General features: G+C 36.9%; 1 protein-coding gene and 1 pseudogene across 1 annotated transcript; one reads left to right on the top strand and one right to left on the bottom strand.

Annotated features, from left to right (window-relative positions):
• Window positions 1-814: 814 nt before the first annotated feature.
• Window positions 815-20,174, bottom strand: LOC128236855 (solute carrier family 49 member 4-like). The gene is made up of 9 exons (XM_052951978.1): window positions 20,095-20,174; window positions 18,744-18,821; window positions 18,384-18,547; window positions 16,792-16,921; window positions 3,273-3,381; window positions 2,449-2,516; window positions 2,192-2,310; window positions 1,831-2,013; window positions 815-1,502 (listed from the first exon to the last, which is right to left on the bottom strand). Exons 1-9 carry the CDS (start codon window positions 20,172-20,174, stop codon window positions 1,381-1,383), a joined length of 1,053 nt encoding a protein of 350 aa, XP_052807938.1. The 3' UTR covers window positions 815-1,380.
• LOC128237065 (uncharacterized) lies at window positions 13,082-14,823 on the top strand (annotated as a pseudogene).
• Window positions 20,175-20,712: the final 538 nt, after the last annotated feature.

Genomic DNA, 20,712 nt, shown 5'->3' with positions numbered 1-20,712 from the left:
TTGAAGTAGTTCGTAAAAAAATAATAAAAGTATAATAAGTTGGAAGTTTTTTACGTGTATTTTTTATTACTTAGATTAAATTGAATGCCAGTGACGTGTATTATTGCATAAATAATTAAGATATCCAATAAATAAAGTCTTTTAGTTTAACTGCCCAGTTGAAATTACTACGCGATCTACTTGCATCTTAGTTAAATTTAAAGATTTCTGACATTGTAAATAGTCCTTTTACATCCGAGGTTGTTTTTGATGGGAAATGGCCGAGGTGCTCCTAATTGCGTTTGTACAAGAGAGGTACGCAACGGGGTAAGACTAATCTCTTGACGATAAATTACTGAAAACTATAAAACTAAAAGATATCATATTAATTTCTGGATAAAAATACAAATTATATATATATATATATATATATAATATTAAATGTTGATAGAGACGTGTAGACACATCTTTTTAAAATAGTGCGTCTCCTCTTAAAATGTCAACCAATCAAAACTTTTTATTTGTCGTGTGTTTAAACACCGCGCTTTATATACAACATTTGACCAGTCTTGTACACAGCTATGCCGGAAAAGGTTTACAAAAACAACACACACACAAAAATGTGTTTACAGTTGCATGCCGTAAACATTAATATTTGGCCACTTCAAAGAAAATAGTCCAGAGATAACCATGAATTGCAAACGGAAAATATTCCATGGTGGATACACCCACAGTGTTTTGGAACAGGCCCTGTGCGTATCTTTCATGTGGACTGAGCTCCAGATCGACACGCCGGAGCAAACAACACGTAGAGTCTACCTTCTCATGATGATGCACTACCTAATTGCTGAAAAGACTAAGAATACTTAGAAAGGTTTAAAAACAACAACATGGCTTTTATGGTTCAGATATATGATTTTATAAGAAGTCGGTGAAACCGGTTTTTTAAAAAAAGAGTTAAAAAGTAGTTTATATTTTTTCTATTATTGTGTTAAGATGCTATGATCCATTTCATCTTAATGTGTGTTGAGGAAGATCGGTCATTGTCACCTACATTTCTCAAGTGTGTGGTGCTATGTCCAGGTATGTTCGGTGGTAGCACTCTGGGGTCATTGTCACCTACATTTCTCTAGTGTGCGGTGCTATGTCCAGGTCTGTTCAGTGGTAGCACTCCGGGGTCATGGTCACCTACATTTCTCTAGTGTGTGGTGCTTTGTCCAGTTCTGTTCAGTGGTAGCACTCCGGGGTCATTGTTACCTACATTTCTCTAGTGTGCGGTGCTATGTCCAGGTCTGTTCGGTGGTAGCGCTCTGGGGTCATTGTCACCTACATTTCTCTAGTGTGCGGTGCTATGTCCAGGTATGTTCTGTGGTAGCGCTCTGGGGTCTCTGTCACCTACATTTAGGTAGTATGTGGTGGTGCTATGTCCAGGTCTGTTCGGTTGTATCGCTCTGGGAAACACAACAATAGTGGAAGGGCGAGCATGCTAGACCCAAGTAGCACCCAGTTCATCCAGTCATAACCTGCAAAAGAACAGAAAAGAGATTGCATACCTAGAAACATAAGAAATAGTATGTGACTTCAACAATTTAATGACAAGGGGTCTGAAAGGCACACTTACTTTTACGAGAGTGATTGAACACCGTTCATATAATTATATAGATAATAACGACAATAAAATATAAATGACCTTGATATTTAGCGTTGACAATACTTTAGAGATAAAGCCCTTTTATTTTCGTTTTACCTTTATATCTTTGAAGAGCAAATGTCGACAGAAGGAAAATACTTATTCAATTTCTCATTGTTGTTTTGTCAATACTCAAAATGTCCCATGACAACCTCACGTACTTATGTTCTTGGCGAAGAGGACGGCCAGGAACAGGACCCCAACGAGGATGTTGACGAGGGTGAGAACCCCGCCCGCCACGCCCTCCCCCACAGGGAAGCTGGCCTCGCACGCCACCTCGTAAAACAGCGGAATACCGCCATTAATAAACACCCCGATTAAAATACACGAGATGTAAAGGGAAGCTGAAAGGTACAGGTGCATTGAAATAAGTATCCAAGTGAATTGAAAAACATTGGTATTTTTACATTTGGCAGACATGGGCAAATAATAGGCCGCAAGACTCAGTTATTTGAGACAAGTTAAGGTAAAAACTGTGTTTTGTTAACTTTACGGTTAAAATTAAACATAACGTAAACATACGATAATTAAGGGGTATGATCTTTTCACAGATGAGTGTGAACCAGGCGGTCGCCATCGAGGCTCCTGTAAAGAGGACTATCAGCGTGATCCTCATCCTCTTCATGAACATGTCCGAAAACCTGCAGACAATCGACACCACAGTCACGATGCACGTTACAAAAATGCGTTTTAATGAAAGAAGACGGATTAGAAACTTTATTTTCACAAACGAGTCATCCTGTTATAACAGAACGGAGAGTGGTGTAACATATTCTTACCACCCTACGAGCAATCCAGCTATACATCCGGCGACCGTCTGGTAAAACCCAAGATAGCCCGCCGTTTTCTGCAAAATACGGAAACTGTATTACGTTTGCAATGTGTGCAAATGTCTTTAAAGCACTAATTATTTGGGCCCGAAGACTAATCATAGCTTTAAGCCCGAACAATAATCTGAAGTTTACAGTTGACAGTTTTGTACAGGACAGGTATTCCGCAAAAAAGGAAAAGGCGCATCAAAACCACGTATATGCATATATAGTTTGTTTTATATACAGTTCAGCACCATAGGTATGTGCAATGAACGTGATTGGAACATGTTAACTGACAATTATTCTATGGAAAATGCCAGTATTCGGACTGTATTCTAAACCATTTTACTAATGTTTGCAAATAAACGTAGCACTTCAAGGTTTTGAAGTATTGATTGATCGCGGCGTTCGATCTGCCCAAATCCACCATGCGAATTTCGAATCAGGTGCAACATCTATAGCCTATCAATCGACCCCACTACAGTCGCCGCCAACGATTTTGCGTATTCGTTTACGTAACATATATCCCAGCAAAACATCCATACATCTATGGTTTGAATTGGTTTCACTTCAACCGGCCAATTAAATCGTAGCGCAAGAACGACGCGTTGGAGAGTTTCAATCAACTGTGCGAACACGCTGTAGGGAAGGCACAAATTGTCTCTTCGGTTCAGAGTGGGATTGCGATCGTGTTTTGTTTATCTGATTGACGATTTGACTAGTTTAACTGCAACCCTTATTCCTGTGAGTATCTGAAAGTAATTAATTGAACAATGAGATAGCGCGAGTACCTGTGAGATACCCCGCGAACTGAGGTTGATGTTCAGCACGGACTGCCAGACTCCAAGTATCCCGGCCGGGGTAGAACACGCCACCACCACCAACCAGTATGCGCGGTTTCTTCAGAGAAAGTGCAATGCATACGTTTTATTTCTTGTAAAAAATACGACAATGTTTATGATATGACTGTAATTTTAACAAAAACAAACATTTTTTTCTTGTATATTATCTTTTACAGTCTGGATCGTTATTTAGTCTGTGGATATAGGCTAAAGTAGGCGCTAGTTGATGCAATATTGGACTGGTGCGTCGGGGAATGTTATTATAAAACGATACCACTTTGACAAATAGCAACATGTCTATATGAACCATGGACGATAAGTTAGTTCCTTATTCCTTATTCCTTATTCCTTTTTCGAATAAGGAATAGGGAACTGGTTCCTTATTCCTTATTCAAAATAATTAATTGTAGATATGCATAAAATCACTTCTTTGTGATATTGTCATCACAATTAAACAACTTTGTGAATAAAATAATGCACGATAATAGAAAAAATCGAATAAGGAATAAGGAACTAGTTCCCTATTCCTTATTCAAACTCGAATAAGGAATAAAAACTTTTTAAGTAATAGATTTTTTTCCAATAACTATGCAGAAGTGGTCTACATAAAAACTTTACAGAAATGCATTGTCTATTCAAGAAGGTTTCAGTGCTTCAAGTGCTTTAAAAACGTTCCAAAAACCGAATGAGTAACAGAATTTACGAAAAAACCTCAATTTCAAAGTGCTTAATTTGCAAATTTTTTGAAGAAATATCAAAAATTAATCTTTTTAAACAACTTGAATAAATGCATTTACTTATTTAAAGGGATGGAGAGTTTCATTTTTTTATAACGCACACTAAGTCGAATAAGGAATAAGGAACTAGTTCCCTATTCCTTATTCAAACTCGAATAAGGAACACAAACGGTGATTTTTCAACTTTTTAATTAAGACATATTTTGATCAAATAACTATGTAGAAGTTGTCTATATAAAAAGTTTAAAGAAATGCATTGTCTATTCAAGAGAGTTTTAGTACTTAAAGTGCTTTAAAAACGTACCAAACTCCGAATAAGGAACAAAATTTACGAAAAAATACTGAATTTCAAAGTGCTTCATATATGCAATTTTTTCACGAAATATCAATTGCACATTGATCTTATCAAATAGTTTGAATAAATGCGTTGTCTTATTGAGCAGGATGGAGTGTTCCAAGTACTTTATAACGCACACTAAGTCGAATAAGGAATAAGGAACTAGTTCCCTATTCCTTATTCAAACTCGAATAAGGGACAGAAACGGTGAATTTTCAACTTTTGAAGTAAGACATATTTTGATCAGATAACTATGCAGAAGTGGTCTACATAAAAAGTTGACAGAAATGCATTGTCTATTCAAGAGAGTTTTAGTACTTAAAGTGCTTTAAAAACGTACCAAACTCCGAATAAGGAACAGAAATCTGGAAAACTTCAAAATGTTAACTTACTCTTTTTATCACTTTCCGACAAAATAACTATGCAGAAGTTGTCTATATAAAAAGTTTAAAGAAATGCATTGTCTATTCAAGAGAGTTTTAGTACTTAAAGTGCTTTAAAAACGTACCAAACTCCGAAAAAGAACAGAATTTACGAAAAAATACTGAATTTCAAAGTGCTTCATATGCTATGTTTTTGACGAAATATCAATTGCACATTGATCTTATCAATTAGTTTGAATAAATGCGTTGTCTAATTGAGCAGGATGGAGTGTTCCAAGTACTTTATAACGCACACTAAGTCGAATAAGGAATAAGGAACTAGTTCCCTATTCCTTATTCAAACTCGAATAAGGAACACAAACGGTAAATTTTCAACTATTTAATTAAGACATATTTTGATCAAATAACTATGCAGAAGTGGTCTACATAAAAAGTTTACAGAAATGCATTGTCTCTTTAAGAAAGTTTTAGTACTTAAAGTGCTTTAAAAACGTACCAAACTCCGAATAAGGAACAGAAATCTGGAAAACTTCAAAATGTTAACTTACTCGTTTTATCACTTTTCGACAAAATAACTGTGCAGAAGTGGTCGATATAAAAAGTTTAATGGAATGTATTTTATATTTTAGAGAGTTTTAGTGCTTAAAGTGCTTTAGAAGCGCTCCAAATTCCGAATAAGGAACATTTATCGATTAACTAATCAATATCTTTGTAAGCTTTTGGGAAATCATCACGAAATTAGGTCAGAATTGTGACAACATCCGATTCTGGTACCTAGTTAGTAGATAATTTCAATAGAGATAACCAGGAACAGGGACCTCTGGAGAGCTGAGACGAAACCGAGGCTTCAGGCCAGAAGCAAGCTTTCTATAGTTTAAGGTAAAACGCCACTTTCTTAAACGAATATACGGGTTATGAAGATAATTTAATGGAAGGTTATTGTCCCAAATAACCTTTGTAATTTGGTATATTAAATCTGCACTCTCACAGATTTACCGTTTTTACAACTTTTTATTTTTTGTCTTGGAAACAGCAAATTTTTGCGTAGGTATCTGCAAACCAATGATATAAGATTGCTGACAAAAAATCAGATTGTAGATTTTCATATTAAGTTCAAAAATTGATGTTTTTTGCATTTTTCTTAAACCGTTAGTAACGGTTTAAGCCATAAAACATTAATTTTCGAACGGAAATATGAAAATCTACAATCTGATTAAACTTTTTATGTAGACCACTTCTGCATAGTTATTTGATCAAAATATGTCTAAATTAAAAAGTTAAAATTCACCGTTTCTGTTCCTTATTCGAGTTTGAATAAGGAATAGGGAACTAGTTCCTAATTCCTTATTCGACTTAGTGTGCGTTATAAAGTACTTGGAACCCTCCGTCCTGCTCAATAATACAACGCATTTATTCAAACTAATTGATAAGATCAATGTGCAATTGATATTTCGTCAAAAACATAGCATATGAAGCACTTTGAAATTCAGTATTTTTTTCGTAAATTCTGTTCTTTTTCGGATTTTGGAGCGTTTTTAAAGCACTTTAAGCACTAAAACTCTCTTGAATAGACAATGCATTTCTTTAAACTTTTTATGTAGACCACTTCTGTACAGTTATATTGTCGAAAAATGTTAAAACGAGTAAGTTGACATTTTGAAGTTTTCAAGATTTCTGTTCCTTATTCGGAGTTTGGTACGTTTTTGAAGCACTTTAAGTACTAAAACTCTCTTAAAATAAACAATGCATTTCTGTAAACATTTTATGTAGACCACTTCTGCATAGTTATCTGATCAAAATATGTCTTACTTCAAAAGTTGAAAATTCACCGTTTGTGTTCCTTATTCGAGTTTGAATAAGGAATAGGGAACTAGTTCCTTATTCCTTATTCGACTTAGTGTGCGTTATAAAGTACTTGGAACACTCCATCCTGCTCAATAAGACAATGCATTTATTCAAACTATTTGATAAGATCAATGTGCAATTGATATTTCGTGAAAAAATAGCATATATGAAGCACTTTGAAATTCAGTATTTTTTCGTAAATTCTGTTCCTTATTCGGATTTTGGAGCATTTTTAAAGCACTTTAAGCACTAAAACTCTCTTGAATAGACAATGCATTTATTTAAACTTTTGATATAGACAACTTTTGCATAGTTATTTTGTCGAAAAGTGATAAAAAGAGTAAGTTAATTTTTTGAAGTTTTCCAGATTTCTGTTCATTATTCGGAGTTTGGTACGTTTTTAAAGCACTTCAAGTACTAAAACTCTCTTGAATAGACAAAGCATTTCTGTAAACTTTTTATGTACTCCACTTCTGCATAGTTATTTGATCAAAATATGTCTTAATTAAAAAGTTGAAAATTCACCGTTTCTGTTCCTTATTCGAGTTTGAATAAGGAATAGGGAACTAGTTCCTTATTCCTTATTCGACTTAGTGTGCGTTATAAAGTACTTGGAACACTCCATCCTGCTCAATAAGACAACGCATTTATTCAAACTATTTGATAAGATCAATGTGCAATTGATATTTCGTCAAAAACATAGCATATGAAGCACTTTGAAATTCAGTATTTTTTCGTACATTCTGTTCCTTATTCGGATTTTGGAGCGTTTTTAAAGCACTCTAAGCACTAAAACTCTCTTGAATAGACAATGCATTTCTTTAAACTTTTTATATAGACAACTTCTGCATAGTTATTTTGTCGAAAAGTGATAAAACGAGTAAGTTATTTTTTTGACGTTTTCAAGATTTCTGTTCCTTATTCGGAGTTTGGTACGTTTTTAAAGCACTTTAAGTACTAAATCTCTCTTGAATAGACAATGCATTTCTGTTAACGTTTTATATAGACCACCTCTGCACAGTTATATTGTCGAAAAATGATAAAACGAGTAAGTTAACTTTTTGAAGTTTTCCAGATTTCTGTTCCTTATTCGGAGTTTGATACGTTTTTAAAGCACTTTAAGTACTAAAACTCTCTTGAATAGACGATGCATTTCTGTAAACTTTTTATATAGACCATTTCTGCACAGTTATTTTGTCGAAAAGTGATAAAACGAGTAAGTTAACATTTTGAAGTTTTCCAGATTTCTGTTCCTTATTAGTAGTGTTGTTAGAGCATAATAAGCATATGTTTTGGTTGCCTATCTTTCGGTTGTATCTCTAAGTACGCTGAACGTCAGGTCGGTGACCCCGTAAGGTCGGTATACTAAATCTCGTAAACAAGTACATCGATCAAATTTAATAGTTTTGTTGGACGGCGAAAGGTGTCCTCGAGCAATTAAAATTAGTTAAACGAGCCGATCCATCAAATTTAATAGTTTTGTTACGACAGTGTTAACATTGCAACCGCCGTATATTTAACCCGGCCGATTTCGCGGTGTTGATCATTCAAAAAATAGTAATTTTATATTGGATTAACTTCTTTTTTGATGTTGTTGTTATTTGTTTTGTCTACGGTGCTTCTGTTAAAAAAATTATGATAAAATATGTTTCAAGAATTATGGGGAGAAGAGTGCGGAATTTGTTATAAGGACATCGAATTTTATTTTATAAATACTTGTCAATGCACTAACTTAGTGCGTCAGGATTGTTTCTCACTCTTAATGTTTTATACCTAGTTGATAATATTAAAGAGCTTGTAAACTATTACACGAAACTATAATAACAGTGACTGGTTCTGTTGTGAAATATTTACTACTATATAATACCGGTCGACGGTATACTTTTTAAACAAAATGAAACTACCCTTCTCGAAAGCAAAATATTTGTCACTCGGAAAGTCAATTAAATGTCGGATTTGTGATAATTGTAAAATTCCAAGACACATAGACGAGATAATCGGATGTAAACAATGTCTTCGTGTATGCAACGTTTGTGTGAAATATTTATCTGTTGAAACTTGTTTGTTATGTTCCGAGAAGAAACGCACAAATAATATAGACCTTGTTAATCCAATGTGGTTGTAACGAATTTTTCAAAATGTGGAATATAATTATTAACAGTCGAAATGAAAATGAAGCAGTGATAATGTCTCCGGGCCATCCATCTAGTTTGAAATTATAATATAATATATATTATCAGTAAGGATAAAACCCCGAGGAGTATACACCCAGCCAAAGGTAACTGTTTTAATTATTAAATACTAATTTTTTGTTCATTTCTTTAATTCCAAAGCACACAAAACTGAATTGGCGCCAATGGTCTGTGATATCCGAAATAAGGTGCACTTTTACGTTCTGTTGAAACGTTTATTTTGTCACAAATCCGTAACCAATTTACCCAAGTTTGCTCGCTTTCTGATTAAGCGAGACTTTACATAATTGAATCCGATCGAAGAACACTATAAACACTATTTTATAAACCACCATTTCACTCCATTTCAGTGTTAAAATAACGATTTAGCTATTTGTTTACATTTTAGGTGACCTATTTTCAAGGACCGCTCGCTGTTTGACTACCGATGACGATACTATATTACATATAGTAAGCCGAGAACCGAACGTTAAAATGTAGGTCGATATAATATTCTAAGAGCGTAAAACAGAAACAGGTTACACCTCATTTAACCTCAATACAATAATAAACACCACCAACAATACTATGAATGAGTTTTAGCCTAGTTCTCACGTATGTAAATTCCTGAGCGATAAAGTGTTAACATGACCACGCTGGTAGCTTTACTATCGTTCACCGCTGTTAGTTAGTTATCTGTTGAACGTTGTATCTCATTCAAGTTTGACAGTATTGCTGTTAATATTTAATGAAGAGAATTGCGCAACACTTTGAAATAGATGAACACGTCTGAACATGTTACCGTCCGTTATCCTACCAAACACATAAACCTATTTTTAATAACACTATGAATTGATTATGAAAATAAAACTTTGATGTTTCATGTATTTTCTTATTAAACCTTCATGCTATGTTGTTTAATGTTTTTTAATTTTGATGCTGTTTCAGATGACTCGCCCATGTCAATTTTGCGAAGCGTCGCTTTCAGACCAAAACACCTAGAGGAGCACGAATTACTTCATCGAGTCCACCGCGAGCTGGACTTGTTATCAGGGGACGTAAGTTTATTTCTTCAAAATAATATCAAGCCAATTAAAATGTGCTGTATTTTTGTATTGGTGTCAATAAACGTAAGAAAGATTAAAAAAATAAAATGGAACGCTTATCTTTAAAAGTCTGTTTGTTTTTTAACACAGTCCTCTCCCTGGGAAGATACCCTCCGCCAACGCGACGTAATGAACGAGCCGGATCAAGACCTCGTAAGTATATTAGGCGCAATAATTAAATATGTTATAGTCCAATGTTTTAATATGACATTTGCCTATGCCCCGTTTTAGGGTACTTTAAAAACTGGATTATAGAAACAGTGTCTATTAATTAAGAATAATGATGGTTCATTTCTAGTATTTGAATAAGAGATGTTTTAAAGAAATACACTTACAAGTAGTTTTATGTAGTTAAACGTTTATGTTTTACTTTATAGTCCCGAGCTGAAACAACTCCTGAGCGCGGAGACAGCGCGTACGGTCCTGATACCGACGTTGTAAGTAACAATCGATACTAAAGTAACAATGTAAATAATTACAAGTTACAACTCTTCTTCGATACAATTAAAATAAATGTGAAATATTAATACTCATGTTTTGGAAAATACGTTTTGTTCGGATTGTCTAAATTAAAATGTTTTTGTTTTGTTTTTATTTCAGGTTCCCCGTACTTCCACGACCGTCCACCCCTGCGACCTCTGTGGAAAGAATTACGGCGCTAGATCCTCTTTGATGCGTCACCAAAGAGAGGGACACCGACAAAGCCACCATAAATGCGTTCGCTGTCAAAGGTCGTTTACTCGAGCTAAAGTGAAAACACGAGCGGACTTGCGCGGGTAATGGAACACGTTTGCCACAAATGCGAAAAACGGTGTTCGTCCGCCTACGGCCTTCGCAGACACACGAAGTGGCACGAGAAACCCCCCGAGCCCCGCTCAACACAACATAAAGAACAAAAACCCTTTCCGTCGCCATCCACCTCGACCAGGACGCCCTCTAGCGCTACTGAATCTCGTCAGTATCGATGTAGGTCGTGCCCCTTTACGGCGAACAATCGCACTGACCTATATTTACACGGCGTAAGTCAGCATTACCAGAGGGGAGGAGCCCTACACAGACCCCCTTGGAATGACGATAATGCCCCCTGGATTCGCGAAGGCGAGGACGAAGGGTTAAGGGAAGTGTATCAAGCCAATGCACCGTTGATTCTACAAACCCACCAGCGAGGCCCGGTTCACTCGGTGTATAATTTTCCGTTGGACAATGACGTTTCTCTCGTCCAGTTGATGGATTACGCCACCGAAATTTACAATCGGGAACAACGAGCTTTTAGATTAAACCTAATCTTCGGGGTCATTCTTCAGCAAAGAGAAACGAGACGTTACAGATATTTCGTCCCTTATAATAACAACGGAATTTTTCAAAGGCCGATTTATATTTCCAAAAGAGGGGATTTAAATTACTTGAGGTCGCGCCTTCGCCGACTGGACATTATCGGAGAGATATTACGCCAGAGACCCGACACCAAATGGATCCCCGCGTTGGTCACTAACATCCACTTTACGGTCTATACCACCAACTACCCGTTGGGACAGGGCGAATTACCCGAATATCTTTTGACAAAAGACAGTTTATACCCGCTGGTGAAAAGTCGTCAAACCGGGGAACTATACACGGACAACTTGTGCGCGTTTCGTTGTCTCGCCCTGCACCGTGGACTCGAAATCTGATGCATAGACGGCCATGCCCGACAATTATTTCGACAATGGACGGACCAACCGTGCGGGAGCTTCGAAGGAGTGAACATGCACGAGTTTCCAGAGTTCGAGAAACGATTCGACGTTAACCTGGAGGTGTACAGCTTGTCCGAAGACGGATTCGCTCGCTCGGTTTATAAATCTCGCGGACAACACGCTACCACGATGTACGTTAATGTGTACGAAATCATCTTTCGTACATTTCGGGACTTTAACATGTACGCCCAGAAGTACCAGTGTAAGACCTGCGTTCGACATTTTAAACGACCCTTCAATCTCCGGCGTCACGAAAAGATCTGCACCAACAGAACCAAATTCGTCTATCCGGGTGGATTTTACCGCGCGAGAGAATCTATTTTTGAACAACTCGACCAATATGAAATCTGCGTCCCCGATGAAGATCGTACATTTCCCTGGTACGTGTGTTACGATTTCGAAGCTCTCCTGCAGCGTGTAAATGACTGCCCCACAGAGTATTTGCAGTGGACCCAAAAGCACGTCCCCATAAGTGTTTCCATTTGCAGTAATGTAGAGGGCCATACGGAACCAGTGTGCTTGATCGACACGGAGCAGGATCAACTAGTAGAACGTATGGTGTCTCATTTACACCTCATCGCCGAGCAGGTTCAGGCAATGAGCGAACAGAAATGGGGATGGGTATTAAAGGCCATCGACAAAAAAATACAAGAGAATGGGACCTACGATGACGAATGTAACGAGGAGGATACGGAAGAGGATGAAAAGGTTAAGCCACCTTCCCACCCGTTACAAAGAATTTACGGGCAAATGGAAACCTACATGTCCCAGGTACCCGTCCTGGGTTTCAATTCGGCCAAGTACGATTTAAATCTAATAAAACGTTACTTGGCAAAACACCTAAATCTGCATCAGGAGACGGAGACTTTTGTAGTCAAGAAGAACAACGCCTACGCATGTATAGCAACGGATCAACTAAAGTTCCTTGACATAACGCAATTCCTAGCCCCCGGGTCCTCGTATGTCGGTTTCTTAAAAGCCTACCACGTGACGAATGGGAAGGGTTTTTTCCCGTACGAATGGTTTGATGACGTCACTAAATTGAACGCCACCGATCTACCTCCCTACCAATCATTCTACAGTAGTATTAAGCAAAGTAATATAACCGTCGAAGAATACGACTACTGCAAGCGGATATGGGGAGATAATCGAATGGAGACCTTTCGTGATTTTCTCGCGTGGTATAATAATTTGGACGTGCAACCGTTCGTGGAAGCTGTGGGGCGGTTTCAACGATATTACTTTCAGAAAGGCGTGGATGTCTTCAAGACGGCAATTTCCGTTCCCGGCATCGCCAGGCAGTTATTATTTCAAAAAGCCAGGGAACAAAATGTCAATTTCGCTCTTTTCGACAAAAATAACAGAGATCTGTACGACACCGTTAAGCAAAACATCGTGGGAGGACCCAGCATTATCTTTACCCGTCACCCTCAAATCTACGTATATATCAACTCCAAGCGACCGGGGTTTTTCCAACAACACAGAGGAAAGATCACGGAAGATATGATATTATACTCGAGGGGGTAGTCAGTGGTTTCTTATTCGGAATGGTGGAGGTAGATATCAATGTTCCGGAACAGTGGCCCGAATACTTTCAAGTACCTCACATGTCTCCTTACGAGTATTTTAAAGAAATGTCCCCCTTGTTCTATACTACGGACATCGTTCGACGCCATCGGAGAGCGCATGCAGCAGCATATACGGGAACATCAACTGTCTGACAAACCCCGACGATTGCTCGTAGGCGGCATGAAGGCCAAACAAATGTTGCTAGCCACGCCGCTGTTACGATGGTACATCAACCACGGTCTCGTAGTGAGCAAAATATATCAGGTGGTCGAATTTCAGGAGCAACGTTGTTTTAAAGAGTTTGAGCGCGAGTTGAGCGAGGCGCGACGACAGGGGGACGCGGATCCAGACACGGCCATTATCGCCGAGACCAATAAAGTGATAGGTAACTCCAGCTACGGCTCGCTAATCATGAATAAAACCAAGCATAGCGACGTCCAATACGTTCAAGGCGAAAACGAAACATGTCTGCAAGTCAACGACCCTCGCTTCAGCAAACTCGAGTGTTTAGACCAAGAAGAACAGTACTATGAAATTGAGATGTCCAAACGAAAAATAAAGCTGGACTTGCCGATTCAGTTGGGATATTTTATTCTCCAGTACGCTAAGCTTCGCATGCTCGAGTTTTATTACGATTTTATGGACGTCTACGTCGACCGCCGGGACTTCGAATACTGCGAGATGGACACGGACAGCGCCTACATGGCCATATCCGGAAAAACGTTGGAAGAGGTGATTAAACCCGACATGCTGGAAAAGTATAAATTCGGATTGCTGGGTTTTTGCTTCGATTCCGAGAAAGAGGCGGACTCGCAATATCATTGGTTTCCACACACATGCTGCGCAAAACACGCCAAATACGATAAACGCACCCCCGGTCTTTTCAAGCTGGAGTATCAAGGGGACGAACTGATAGGACTATGTAGTAAAACCTACATTGTTCGTAAGCAAAAGAAAGTGTTCGGTGGCGCAGCCGTTGCACTCCGTCCCCTGGTGAATCACCTCTATCATCTGAACAGCCAACGAACAATACGCCGTATTAAGTAGCTGTTGGGAATTCTTGACCGCTCCTCTAATTTTTTCAATATATTTTTTGAGCTCGTCAAAAACTAAATTGGCTTCGTCCAGGTCCAGTCTTACACCGTCCTTGGTGTAACGGATCGAGTCGCCAATCATCGAACATTTGCGAATATCTATTTGAAACTTTCTTGTCTTCCCGAAATTATTTTCTTTAACGCTCATCATTAACGTAATTTCGTTTGTCCCTTCCCCTGGAATTTCGAAGGGTATATCCAACGACCTCGATGACTGACGTTGTTGATATTTTTTGGTAATTTTTATTGCCATTAGCAGTTTATCTATCAAGCCCTGTATGTTGCGTTCTGATAAGCATACGCTGGTTTCTCTTTCGTTTTTGCTTTTTCTCAGCTCGATAACGAATTTCGACAACACATAGTCGAATACAAGAGAGGCAGACACGTCGGCGGTGAGGCTGGACGATACGAAAATCGAATCCTCTTTGATCTCATAGTTGTGGTCCAATTTAAATGTTTTAAGTTTTATAGCCGAGTCGATGTCTTCTAGCGGTCGTTTTGTCATCTGCAAGGCAAAATATTATTTTTTTTCGTAAATATTTTCATTAAATGTATAAACGCTTTTACACACTTCAGACTCTTGACAGAAAACATTCTTTCCAGTTTATTTCTGTAAAGAAATAAAATACGTTGTAATAAATAAGTAATTTTCAGTTTAATACCCCCCCCCCCCAAAAAAAAAAACAAAAAAAAAAACAACATTAAACCATTACCATACTTAGTTACGTTGTATACTGTTAACATTTTAAACATATAATATAAACACCTACCTTCGATAAAGAAGCGGATGCTGCAAGTCAGATTCAAGAGTTAGATTTTTTGAATGATCAACACCGCGAAATCGGCCGGGTTAAATATACGGCGGTTGCAATGTTAACACTGTCATAACAAAACTATTAAATTTGATGGATCGGCTCGTTTAACTAATTTTAATTGCTTGAGGACACCTTTCGCCGTCCAACAAAACTATTAAATTTGATCGATGTACTTGTTTACGAGATTTAGTATACCGACCTTACGGGGTCACCGACCTGACGTTCAGCGTACTTAGATATACAACCGAAAGATAGGCAACCAAAACATATGCTTATTATGCTCTAACTACACTACTCTTATTCGGAGTTTGATACGTTTTTAAAGCACTTTAAGTACTAAACCTCTCTTGAATAGACAATGCATTTCTGTAAACTTTTTTATGTAGACCACTTCTGCATAGTTATCAGATCAAAATATGTCTTACTTCAAAACTTGAAAATTCACAGTTTCTGTTCCTTATTCGAGTTTGAAAAAGGAATAGGGAACTAGTTCCTTATTCCTTATTCGACTAAGTGTGCGTTATAAAGTACTTGGAACACTCCATCCTGCTCAATAAGACAACGCATTTATTCAAACTATTTGATAAGATCAATGTGCAATTGATATTTCGTGAAAAAATTGCATATATGAAGCACTTTGAAATTTAGTATTTTTTCGTAAATTTTGTTCCTTATTCGGATTTTGGAGCGTTTTTAAAGCACTTTAAGCACTAAAACTCTCTTGAATAGATAATGCATTTCTTTAAACTTTTTATATAGACAACTTTTGCATAGTTATTTTGTCGAAAAGTGATAAAACAAGTAAGTTAATTTTTTGAAGTTTTCCAGATTTCTGTTCCTTATTCGGAGTTTGGTATGTTTTTAAAGCACTTTAAATACTAAAACTCTTTTGAATAGACAATGCATTTCTGTAAACTTTTTATGTAGACCACTTCTGCATAGTTATTTGATCAAAATATGTCTTAATTAAAAAGTTGAAAATTCACCGTTTGTGTTCCTTATTCGAGTTTGAATAAGGAATAGGGAACTAGTTCCTTATTCCTTATTCGACATAGTGTGCGTTATAAAGAAATTGAAACTCTCCATCCCTTTAAATAAGTTAATGCATTTATTCAAGTTGTTTAAAAAGATTAATTTTTTATATTTGTTTAAAAACTAGCAAATTAAGCACTTTTAAATTGAGGGTTTTTCGTAAATTCTGTTACTCATTCGGTTTTTGGAACGTTTTTAAAGCACTTGAAGCACTAAAACCTTCTTGAATAGACAATGCATTTCTGTAAACATTTTATGTAGACCATTTCTGCATAGTTATTGGAAAACAAATGTATTACTTAAAAAGTTTTTATTCCTTATTCGAGTTTGAATAAGGAATACGGAACTAGTTCCTTATTCCTTATTCGATTTTTTCTATTATCGTGCATTATTTTATTCACAAAGTTGTTTAATTGTGATGAAAATATCACAAAGAAGTGATTTAATGCATATCTGCAATTATTTATTTTGAATAAGGAATAAGGAACCAGTTCCCTATTCCTTATTCGAAAAAGGAATAAGGAATAAGGAATAAGGAACTAACTTATCGTCCATATATGAACCAGTAACAGTAAATAGTAAATACAGAAGCACGGGGACAAATAAGCACCATGACTTATATTACAGGAGTATGTGCTGGTATCACCTGACGAGGGCCCTAAGTCCTGATATCCATTGCGTTCTCTCGGTGGCGGCTGAGGGGCTCGGAGGGCGGGGCGGTTGAGCCGGGAAATACATCAGCAACATGACAAACAACAACACGCCCAGTCCACCATCTGATGTTATATAATTTCAATTAGATGTTTACTAATATACTTCCAACTTAAACTTAATCAAGTTCCTTTAACAAATGTAGAAACTACGGAACATGGTACCGAACAGAAGGCATGGTAACTGATCCGACAGATGGTCATTTATTGTAAAGCATGTTTATGTTTAAAGTTAAACCACTCTAGAATTTATGATGTGCGTTTTACTGAAAACAAATATACTTACGGAAATACATGAGATTTCTTATGTCATCCACAAGATCACTTTTAGTAGTACTGAAAAGAAATTAAGTTAGCAGAGTAGATCAGTAGTTGATGTACGGGAATGATATATATATATATATATATATATATATATATATATATATATATATATATATATATATATATATATATATATATATATATATATATATATATAAGGTGTTAGAATACAACTACATTTTCAGCCAAAAATACGCAGATAGGCAATTATTAAGTAAAAGACTTAATCAGAAAGAATTCTAACTTTTGCGGTTGTTTAAAGGTCCGCCTACTGCCGATACACAATACCTGCGTCAGATTTTGCGTTGACAATGTATCAGCCAATGAGGCTGTGTTCTAAGCATTTCTTAATGATTAAAATGGGCGGAGTGCGCGTAGAATTTACTTCATGTCACTTACTTACATATTTTCTAGCTTCAAATAATCGCGAAAATGCGAAGACTAAATAATTTATGTAAGCAACAAGCATTTTACCTGTCGTATTGATGCTGTGATTGCCAGAGTCCGTCCACCTACAATGGATGCACGTTGCTAAATATAATATATGTTCCGTACATAAATGTGACAAAGGTTAATTCATACTTCAAAGAATAAACTCTAAATTGAAATTGATCTTATGGTTATGTTTTATTCAATTTCTTATTACTATTTTAGTACATACAAAGAGACGCTCTGGTCGCTCGTAACATTTGTAGCGTTGCCATACACGGGGCTTCTGACCAGCTGCGAACCTGCTATGACCTTTCTTGTAGTTATGAATGACTTACAGTATGTTTAAGAAAACTATTGTTAGGGGGATTTGTTCACGCCCAGGATTATAACATCGGAATACACCATGTGAACAACAAGGTGGACAACTAACGTTGGCATGCTATGCACTAAGTGAGTAAAAAATAAACATTGAATTACTATAAGAAAGCTTATTGTGAATAGAAACAAGTTATTTTAATTCAGAGTTACTTTTGAAAAAAAGCGGTTCCCACGATGATATACAGTTTTATATTGTCAATATGATACGATTGGCAAAAAAAGAAGAAAAAAAAACACACATTTAAATGTGAATGCATGAACCATATTGCCCTTATATAATCAAACTACATTTATTATAATCTACATACATATTAAGATGTAATTTATGCCGCATTAAAACATTCGCGACGGAGTAAAACCATCAAATCAAACCACTGGATGTCTCCCATCGTACCGAGAATGAACGAGACGGCGACCCCCATGTAGTCGCAGAAGGCGATGAGGGAGGTGGCGGAGGTGCGCTGGTCTGGGGGAAACCAGGTTGAGGAGACCTTGGGAGGCCCGGCTAGGGGAACTGTCTCACCAACACCTACACTCCAGGCACCCAGGTTCGCCAACCTGGTTAAGGAACATCTGTTTATAACGTGTTAAATTTGGGAAACTAATTAGCTAAGCCTCTCAAATTGGCTTCCATGTTTATATATCTGTTTACGTTGACGGAAGCTCAGTAATATAATATTATATTGCAGTTAGACTTTGGTGTTATATATCACGCCTTAATGTAATAGCAAAGGCGGATGTTTATGTGTCTTACCATCTCATGTACACGGACTCCATGGATATACATATGACCACTGTGGACAGCATCACCATAAAAGAGCAGATCAACATCCTGCAAACAGGTGTTCATTCATGTTTTTACTATATATAACAACAAAATTCAGCTCTGCAGCGTGTGTTTGAGTGTGTATATATATATCTGGAATGGAAGTTCGTAACGCAAACCTTGAACGTTCACATTTTAATGCTTTTGGAGACCTGTTTCTAATACAAACGGTTAACCGTATAACCGTTTGTTGTGTCAAATGAGTTCAGAATATTTCAATGTATCTTTCACATCGGCGAAGATACAGAGAGGAACAACGAAGATGATGAATGCGATGTTTCCGTAGCTCGGCATCATACCGACGTCGGTGTCCGACCATCCAAATACGGCCTAGGCCGACTCAGCGATCGGTCCCCATGTGTTCCACACCATAGCCTGCAGAAATGCTCCACTCGTACAAGAAAGCGACTCGTTCGTATTGACATGTATTCAAACAATTTATACATATATTCAGCTATTCCTGGTTATAGTTGATATAACATGGCAAACGAAAACTTAAGAGACTAGGCGAATGGTGTAATATTCGAACCAGGGACTTCAAACCGCCACTCATCATACCTCTTTCTTCTGGTTTCTACTAGTATCAAGGAATCGGAGTCCTGGCCGAATCATATCATTCTTAACTGCCTTAAAGCTGCACTATCACAGATTGAACGTTTTGACAACTTTTTTTAATTTTTGTTTTGGAACGAGCCAATTTTTGCGAAAATCCATAAAACCTGTTTAATAAGACTGCTGACAGAAAATAAGATCGCAGAATTTTATACTTCAGATCAAAAATTGATCTTTTATGCGTTTTTCTTAAACCATTAGTAACGGTTTTGGCCATAAAACATAAGTTTTCGAACAGAAATATGCGGAAGATCTATGGTCTGATTTTTTGTCAGCAATCTTATATTATTGGTTTGCAGATGTTTACGCAAAAATTTGCTCTTTCCAAGACATAAAATAAAAAAAAAGTTGTAAAAACGGTGAATCTGTGAGAGTGCAGCTTTTAGCCATAAAACATTAACTTTCGAACGGAAATATGAAAACCTACGATCTGATTTTTTTGTCAGTAATCTTATATCATTGGTTTGCAGGTATTTACACAAAAAATTGCACTTTCCAAGACAAAAATGTTGTAAAAATGGTATATCTGTGAGAGTGCAGCTTTAAAGAAACTGGCGTAAATTCAAATAAAACCACACAGTTAGTCTTTTTAAACCGTTTGGCAAACTCTGAAAAACGACGGGTTACCTGAGTGAAGCATCCAAAGGAGAAGACTGCAATAATGTACCAGCGGATCCTGTATACGGCCGTCTGGTCGCATTGGAGCAGAGCACGAGTCTCGCTCGTGTTCTCGGAATCATTTTGCATCTTTAATATTCCCTACGTACGTGCTTGAATTGCAGTTTCCGTTCCGTCCAATATTTATTTATTTTTAGATAAAATTACGATTTGGTTCGTTATCATTTCACAAATACCCCTGCCGTTATCTGCTTGAAGTATTTACGATCTGGTGCATTCTTTTTGATAGTTTTGTTTCATCAATATATATCTTGATTGCTTTTTTTTTAAATATTCTTTTTTCATGTTTATATCAAGTGTTGACACCAATAACATATGACAATAATGGTAAATCAAATATGTTATCACGTTTCGATAAGAGCATTAGATAGCATGCATATTTTGTCAATATACGATCATTATGAAGTGTGAAATCATATCATACAATCACCATTGATATTAATACATAACACTTAAATGAAACATCACGAATAATTTAACGATAGCTTCTTTATTTTTTCATTCCAGAATTTACGCATTTTAACTGTTATATCATGACCGTAGCAGCGGGTGTGGCACTTTGGCTTTACGATTATCATCGTAACCGTAGCTGCAGAGGTGTGGCTCC

The sequence above is a fragment of the Mya arenaria genome, chromosome 6 (genome assembly GCF_026914265.1).
Source record: "Mya arenaria isolate MELC-2E11 chromosome 6, ASM2691426v1".
Classification (NCBI taxonomy): domain Eukaryota; kingdom Metazoa; phylum Mollusca; class Bivalvia; order Myida; family Myidae; genus Mya; species Mya arenaria.
The sequence above is the reverse complement of the archived record's forward strand: the minus strand, read 5'-3'. Positions and strand labels throughout refer to the sequence as shown.

Bases quoted from the DNA above. Each gene is read 5' to 3' on its own strand.
- LOC128236855 (XM_052951978.1), bottom strand. From the start codon at position 20,174: ATGCAAAATGATTCCGAGAACACGAGCGAGACTCGTGCTCTGCTCCAA. The intron at 18,548-18,743 runs GTAAGACACATA...TTCCTTAACCAG, and splicing joins GAGTCCGTGTACATGAGATG to GTTGGCGAACCTGGGTGCCT. The intron at 2,014-2,191 runs GTATGTTTACGT...TGTACCTTTCAG, and splicing joins GATCATACCCCTTAATTATC to CTTCCCTTTACATCTCGTGT.